At 48.5% G+C, this 8,174-nt stretch overlaps 1 protein-coding gene across 3 annotated transcripts in view; it reads right to left on the bottom strand.

Moving 5' to 3' along the window:
• Positions 1-2,520: 2,520 nt before the first annotated feature.
• Dop1b (DOP1 leucine zipper like protein B) overlaps positions 2,521-8,174 on the bottom strand; it is a 113,616-nt gene continuing 107,962 nt past the window's right edge. For 2 of the 3 annotated variants that reach the window (XM_031364469.1, XM_031364470.1), the window contains exons 32-37: positions 7,823-7,951; positions 6,522-6,658; positions 5,946-5,998; positions 5,228-5,389; positions 3,642-3,771; positions 2,521-3,013 (exon numbers count right to left, since the gene is read on the bottom strand). In XM_031364469.1, coding sequence (XP_031220329.1) covers positions 2,762-3,013; positions 3,642-3,771; positions 5,228-5,389; positions 5,946-5,998; positions 6,522-6,658; positions 7,823-7,951 — 863 coding nt within the window. In that variant the 3' untranslated portion in view covers positions 2,521-2,761. Of the gene's footprint in view, positions 3,014-3,641; positions 3,772-5,227; positions 5,390-5,945; positions 5,999-6,521; positions 6,659-7,822; positions 7,952-8,174 lie in introns of those variants that run through there. The other variant, XR_004116842.1, reaches the window with a different exon arrangement.

The following is an 8,174-nucleotide window of genomic DNA, read 5'->3' as shown; positions in this document are numbered from 1 at the left end:
CCTGGGCTCTGAGAATGTCTAGAACTATCTGCCTCACGAAGCCTGGAGACTAGACTACACTCTAGGCTCTTGCCTAAAAAGTGTCACCAAGCAGGCAGGTCTGGAAGGCACATGGCACTCACTGGCAGAGTTAGACATGGCTCCCAGCCAGGGCGTAAGTAAGGTAGCCGGCAGAAGACAGCGGGTCTTGGGAATGTGAGCTCCGATAACGCTGGCCAGAAGGATTATTTTAATATACAGCAGCATCAGCAGAATGGTAAAGAGATCTGCGGGAGAGGGGAGCAAAGGGAGACTGCCCGGCAGCTGCAGCCCCGTCGTGTATAGGAGTTTTATCCAGCAACTCGACTGTTCTGGCACAGGACTTCCAAACACCTCGTTCTGCGTGACCAGGCTGGAGTGTACATCCATCATACACCTTTAATCCACCTGGCTGGAAGACAGACACACCCTTGGTACACATCTCTCATCCTTAACAATGAAGCAAAGTTGCTTTGTAGAAGGAAGCAGCCATGTTTGAAAGCGACTACTAATTGAGAGGCAAAGTGATGAATCAGAGAAAGATTTGACAGAATGAGTCAGAGGCAGAATAGGTCCAACTATCACAAGAACAGTACAGGAAAGAGAGGCAACTTAAGAGAGTGCGTGTGGGGTTGGGGGTGGGGACGGAGACAGCTTTTTCAGGAGATTTTTACACAGGTTGCAGAGAGAACAAGCTAGACACAGGTGAAGTCAGAACAGAACAAAAAGCCAGAAGATTGGAATAGATTGCCAGATTAGCCTGAGTCCAAGCAGAGCAAATTCAGTCAGAAGTCAAGAGAAGCCAGTTTGAATCATTCAGCTTGAAGAGGAGTTTGAGCCAGAATAACTGGGTTGAACCAGCCAGCCAGAGTTCAGGAAGAACTAGAAGGGTGAGTTAATTTAGCAGTAAATCTCCATGATGACAATTGCACCTGGAGATTTGTTTGGCCCTATTTGGCCTTGGGGACAAACCAGAGCCTGGCTCAATTTTCAAGACCTGTCATTTACTTGAGAATGACTCCGCATGACCTACTGACCTGAATGAGACTGCCATTACCTAGCTACTGCTGATGTATCAATTTCTTATAGGCTGGTGAGATCACCCTATGCCCCTCATCATCTTACTCCACCCCATATGTCATTTCGCCTCATACCCCTATCTCCACCTCCTTGCTCTGCCTATAAAACAAATTGTTGCCACATTAAAGTGAGTTCCTGCTTTGACATGACTCAGGCCTGGCGTGTTTCTTTTGGACCTTTGACACTCGCCATCCTGCTCAGTCCAAGGCAGACTCAGCTGGACCAGGTCCTCTCCTCTCTCCTGGACTTGCCAGCAAAGAGCCGACAGAGAATAAAAGTTACATTTACCTGTAACTGTCAAGAGTCTGAAAACTGGCCAGTTCTTATGCAACTGAACAGTGCAAGTTTGATTACAGTGGGCAAGACTCTAACACACCTAAGGAGTCCAGGCTGGCCTCGAACTTGCCATGTCACTAGGGCTGATGCTCCAATCCTCACTTTCCTGACTACTGCAATTACAGGTTGGAATTACACACTCTGTGGGTACCCAGTAAATGCTCTACTACCACAGCTGTACCCCCCACACTAGGCTATTACTGTTAATTTTTTTTTTAAGTTCAAAGTACAGTACAAAAGGCTGGGGCCGTGGTGGCGCATGCCTTTAATGCCAAAAAAACAAAAACAAACAAACAAACAAACAAAACAAAACAAAAGGCTGTTGGTATAAAATGTTAAAAATACAACTTTTTTTTTTCTGTTTTTAGAGCCTGGACTGTTCTGGAACTTACTCTACAAACCAGGCTGGCCTCGAACTCAGAAATCTGCCTGCCTTTGCCTCCCAAATGCTGGGATTAAAGGTGTGTTCCACCACTGCCCCGCTAAAAATACAATTTTGACAACCTTAAAAAAAAGCCAACTTGTCAGGCAGTGGTGGCGCACGCCTTTAATGCCAGCACTTGGGAGGCAGAGGCAGGCAGATTTCTGAGTTCCAGGACAGCCAGGGCTACACAGAGAAACCCTGTCTCGAAAAACCAAACCAAACCAAACAAACAAACAAAAAAAGCCAACTTTTTAAGTCCTTTAAATTGTGTGTGTGTGTGTGTGTGTGTGTGTGTGTGTGTGTGTGTGTACACGTCAGAGAACAATTTTTAGAGGAGTTCGATCTTCCCTTCAACCATATGGACCCTGGAGTGTTGAGCTTGGCCATTAGGCTTAGAGGCAGGCTCCTGTAACGCGCCTTCCCAAAATTTTGTCAGCATTCCCACTCCTTTTTATTAATTTTTAAACTACACTCTATTTATCTTGAGTGTACTGTGTGGAGGTCAGAGGACAATCTGGGGGAATCTGTCCTCTTATCTACTCGTGGGCCCCGAGGCCTTTGCCTGTTTACATCGTGCCAGCCCAATAAACAATCTGCATAAAGTTTTAGAGAAATAGCAGAGAACAGACAGAAGGACTTAATCTATACCCATGACAATAATGTGTGGGTAGATGCTATATTAATTTTATTTCCATTACACAAACTGAGGAAGAAGTACAAACTGGGACTGAAACCTATTCCAAGGCATTTATGGGAGGCGTGTTTGGCCGCCGAGCAGAAAGTCCTGGATGGAGCTTCCTGACTGTGGCAGGGCTGACTCAAGCCCCAGCCCCCTCTTCTTTACAGAACACCACCGCTGTCCTTGTCAGGGACAGCGAGAAGGTGAAGAAGCCCTCCTGCGCGCTAACACTCTGGATGCTCCAGAAAGTCCTGTTCCACACACTCCTCCAGGTGCTGCAGGACCCTTGGGTTCTCTGCGACAGGGGACTCCCACCCTGCGCTGCCTGGCACATCAGCAGGCAGCTGGCTTTGGGTTTTGAAAGCACAGTTTAATGTGGTAAAGAATGGCATCAATTGCCTGATGCAGGAAACCGAATGTTGGCGCAAAAGAGGAAACTCTCTCTTCCTGGTGATCTCGTCGGAGCTGCTGATTTCCTGCAGAAAGACCAGAAGCCACCAGAGTAACCCAGCTACATACCTGCAGCAGAGGTGTCAGCCCCTGGCCAGCTAGATCCCAGACAGACCCTCACATTCTAGGTCTTTAACCCTTTCTGTCAGGGCTTCATCCTAAGTCCCGCCCTGCTCCAGCTCTGCCTTCTTCCTCGCAGGCTCCTCCTCTTCCACGGAAACCCAGGAACTGAAGGAGTTGTTTGAGATGTTGAAAAAGCCCAGGATGGGACTTCCAGCCATCCCAAGCATAAAGCTATGAGAAAAACGTTCTGAAGCCTTAGAACCCAAGTGACATCGAGGACTGCATAGTGCAGAGGCTTGTCTCCTTTGGCCTTAGGACCCAAGTGACATCGAGGACTGCATAGTGCAGGCTTGTCTCCTTTGCTGTGAATATTTTTTTATTTTTGAGACAGCCCAGGCTGTCCTTGAAGTCACTATGTGCCCAAGAGTGACCCTCAACTTCTGATCCTTCTGCCTCTGCTTCCCCAGTCCTGGGTCTGCAGCACTTTGTCCAGTTCTGCAGTGCTGTCTATGCAGCCCAGCACACCAGGCATGACCTCCGCCAGCTGAGCTGCATTGCTGGCCTGAGGGTGTTGTTTCTGCAAACACTTACCCCATATCTTGACCTCAGAAGTTCTAGAATCCTGATGGTATGAGGCCTGCATTCTTGATGATTCTCTTCCAGCTCTGACAGGAAGGCAGGGTGCTCAGTGTCCACTTCCGGAACGAATGCCCATCTGTAACTGCAGAAAACAAACATAGCCAGGCATGTTGATGCAGAGCTCATGTAAACTGTCTGCAAGTAGTTTGGTTGATGTAATTTACATCCCACAACCCAGTGGCTTAATAATTTCATAGAGGTATTATTATATGTCTACAGCACAATCCTCCTCAGTCATTGCTGCCCAGTCTCTAGGACACAGACCCAGGCAGCCCTCGAGCCTAGCTGGCTTCCTGTGCACTTCTCTCTCATTCTGGACCGGCAGGAGTGGACTGGGACGTGCCTTGCAGCGACCACCTCTGTCACATGGCATCTCCTCAGAGCAGCAGGCAGCAGTATCCTGTTTCTCTTTACTGCTGATTGACGTGTCACTGCATGGATAGACCACATGTTGCCTGCCCATCTGTTGCTGACAGACACACAGCTGTTTCCAGCTTTGGTGACTGTGCACAATGCCCCTGTCCACAGTGCTGTGGGAAACCTTGTACATATGCCACTGTCCACAGTGCTGTGGGAAACCTTGTACATATGACCCTGTCCACAGTGCTGTGGGAAACCTTGTACATATGCCACTGTCCACAGTGCTGTGGGAAAACCTTGTACATATGCCCCTGTCCACAGTGCTGTGGGAAACCTTGTACATATGCCCCTGTCCACAGTGCTGTGGGAAACCTTGTACATATGTCCCTGTCCACAGTGCTGTGGGAAACCTTGTACATATGCCCCTGTCCACAGTGCTGTGGGAAACCCTTTTTTCCATGGCCTCTCTTTTTTGTTTTTTTCTTTTTAGGTTTGCAGCTAAACTGAATGAAAGTGAAATTTCCTCAGATCCAATATGGCCATGGACAGCCCCTCTGCAGACATCACACACAGAGCAGAGTCTGTGGCAACTGCTTGACCTACACTGACAAGCAACCCTCCCAAGTCCATGGTTTCCACTATGGTCTCCTTGATGCTGCAAGACTACTGATCTGTCCCCAGCAGGGGCCAGTGTGGCCTCACTGCCCTCAAGTAACCCCCCAGCTACTGCTCTTTGCTCCCATCCCTATGATGTTGTTTTTTCTAGACTATCACACAAATGGAATGATACCATGTGTGGCCTTTTCAGTCTGCTGTTTAAGAGAACGCACAAGTGTTGGACCGATCACTACTGTCTTTGTTGGGGCAAGCTAGAGACCAGTAGCATCTGGGGCCAGGCATGAAACTTGAGGCAGGAACAGCTGTTTTAAGCCCCAAGGGAAACGTGTGCCAAAGAGGCCACGCTCCAAATAAAGCTTTCCCATCTAACTGCAGCAAACCACTCAATCTACACACACACACACACACACACACACAGTTGGGGAAATCTGAAACCCAGGCTTAGTCACAAGATGCTTGGAGCACTGCAGCTTCTCTCCCTAGACATGAAAGAAAAGTGAAGTGCCCAAGAGCTGGGAAAACAGAGACTTCAAAGGGCCTCAAAGGCTCATCCCACTTACATCTGAAACAAGGGCATCTTGTCAGGTGGGAAGGAGAGCGCTGTGTCCAGGAACTTGCAAGCGGAGAGGTACATGATGAGATCACTGGTGGACACGGCCCTGCCTGAAGGCCCATTTCCATCAGCAACTGGGACTTTTATTCTGTTTATTTTGTTGCTGCTTCTGTAAGTCCAAAAGGAAATTTTTGTTATGCGCTCATTCATATCTGATGAACTTCATTTGCTTAGGAAAAGTCCTTAAGACACGTTTCCCTGCTAACAGATCTTGAGAATATGAGGCACTGTGATGCATGCCTGTTGAGGGGATGTGGAGACAGAAGGACTCATTCAAGGTTATTCTCAGGTACAGAGCCAGTTTGGAGACAACTGATGGTATATGAGACCTTGTCTAAAAACAGGAACAGGCTCAAGCTGACTCTGCTGTTAAGACCCGTTGCTGTTTCTCTGAAGGACCCTGCTTCAGCTCCCAGCACCCACTGGGGAGCTCCCAACTGCCTGTTCCTCTAGGTCCGGGGTATGTGATGTCTTCCACAGGCTTCCTCCGACATGGCATGGACATGGTGCATACACATACACACATGAAATGAACACCTACATCTTAACACTGCCTGGTCCCACCACGAGGACTCCTAGGGGATAGCAGGTGGTGTGGCAGGTCATACCCCACTGCCACATCTAATATTACCTCCCAGCATGCACTGGGAGCTTACATGGCTTACCTCGATTCATCTTCCTCTTTCAGATCTTCCTCAAGTTGTATGAATGTCTGGATCTTAAGAAGAAAATGTGTATTCAAGTTACTCTTCGAGAGTTTACCTAAATTTATCTATCTATAAAAACAGCAGGCCGGGCAGTGGTGGCGCACTCCTTTAACCGCAGCACTCAGGAGGCGAGGCAGGGGGATCTCTGAGCTTGAGGCTAGTTTTGGAGAAACCCTTTCTCCAAAAACCAAACCAAACCAAACCAAACCAAGCCAAACCAAACCTCTAGCAGACTGGAGAATGCAGCCTAGGATTGATCACCAGCACCACAAACCAACATAAGGAAAATTAGCAAATAACATCAAAGAGTTCTTAGGTATAGTAAGGCATCTCAGTGTTCTGGAGGCGGAGGCAGGTGGATCTCTGTGAGTCTGTGGCCAGCCTGGTTTACAGAGCAAGTTCCAGAACAGCCAGGACTACACAGAGAAACCCTGCCTTGAAAAACCAAAAACCAAAACTCCCAAAAATAATAAAGAAAGAAAAGGCATTTTTAAAAGAGCAAATTTTGCCTAAAATTGAACTGTGTGTACTCACCAGTTCAGAGACCATGATGGGCCACAACGAGGTCAGGTGCTGGGGAGAGATTCTTAGCAGCAGAACTCTGAAAAAAAGAAACATCTGCCCAGCAACTATGGACGTCTGTCCGACCCTGAGGTTGTCTGTCAGGCGCTCTGGGAAAGAAGATTTAGAGAAGTCACACAAACATGCAGTTTGGGGTTCTGGTTAGCCAAGAAAGAAAAATAAAACCATAATTAGTGTGACATTTTGATGACAACCTAGTGTAGAGATGATTCCTAGCTACCTACACACGCACGACCATGCCTGTAATCCTTCGTAGAGAAGCAGGATTGCCATAAGTGTAGGGCCTCACACAGTGAGTTCTATGCTAGCCAGGGCTATTGAGTGACCTGCACTCTGTGTCTTAAAAAAGAAAGAAAGAAGGAAAGAAAGGAAGAAAGGAGGGAGGGAGGGGAAGGTAAAGGATGCAGTTTAGTAGGCCCAGTGGGTGAGGAGTGCAGCTTAGTAGACCCAGAGCTTGCCTAGCGCACATGGAGTCACACACGGCTTCTTTTAGCACCACATAAAGCAGGTATGGTAGCACATGCCTGCTATCCAGAGAGTTTGAGACCAGCCTGAGACTCTTGGGAAGCAGGGAGAAGCAAAGGGTATGTGTTTGTGCCATAAACACCCAACAGCTGGGCATGATGGTACATGCCTTTAGTACCAGCACTTGGGAGGCAGAGGCAGGCAGATCTTTATGAGTTCGAGACCAGCCTGGTCTACAGAGTGAGTTCTAAGACAGCTAAAGCTACACAGAAAAACCCTGTCTCAAAATAAATAAATAAATAAATAAATAAAAGTTTTTTGGGGGGCAATCTAATTGGGTTATTGTTTGCTGAATAGTGCAGGCATGTATATACACACTCACTCTATCTAACTCTGCCATAGTGATACAGTACAGGAGCTACTGCATTCCACAAACAGGAACCTGCAGTCAGAAGGCTCCAGCCTAAGCAAAGCCCAGATTCTATGTCACTCCCAAGTCTTAGCCCTCTGGGCCTCACTTCCATGTCATGGGAGACAGGGAGGAGGAGGACTCGCCAGACTGAAAGGCACCCCTGGCCTGCACACACTTACAGGTGACCAGGCCCTCATGACTGGGTTTGGTTCCAGGGTAACAGGACAAGCGTGGTCCCTTTTGTGTTAGATGCCCTTTGTCACATTCAAGCCTGTCGGCCCTGGACTTTCCAGTCCCCAGGGCTGTGAGTCAAGACATAGACTCCCCAGCATCAGGTCTCCTGTGCAGATGCGGACAGCCTGTGATGGGCTCTTACCTTGTATCAGGGGAAGGTAGAGGTGGTACTGGTCAAGCTCGCCACTGAAGACAGCAAAGGCCTGCCGCTTCAGCAGCATGGCCTTCTGCTCAAAGCTGGAGAAGAGTTTTAAGGAACTGCTCTGCATGTCTGCAATAAACACAGCAGTCAGCTTGTGAGGGGAGCACAGCAGAGAGAGAGAGGGAGCACAGCAGGGGAGAGTGGTGGGAGCACAGCAGGGGAGAGTGGTGGGAGCACAGCAGGAAGAGTGGTGGGAGCATAGCAGGAAGAGTGGTGGGAGCACAGTAAGGGAGAGTGGTGGGAGCACAGCAGGGGAGAGTGGTGGGAGCACAGCAGGGGAGAGTGGTGGGAG

The sequence above is a fragment of the Mastomys coucha genome, unplaced genomic scaffold (assembly GCF_008632895.1).
Source record: "Mastomys coucha isolate ucsf_1 unplaced genomic scaffold, UCSF_Mcou_1 pScaffold12, whole genome shotgun sequence".
In the NCBI taxonomy this organism is placed as follows: Eukaryota; Metazoa; Chordata; class Mammalia; order Rodentia; family Muridae; genus Mastomys; species Mastomys coucha.
Note: the sequence above shows the minus strand (reverse complement) of the source record. Positions and strands in the feature narration are given on the sequence as shown.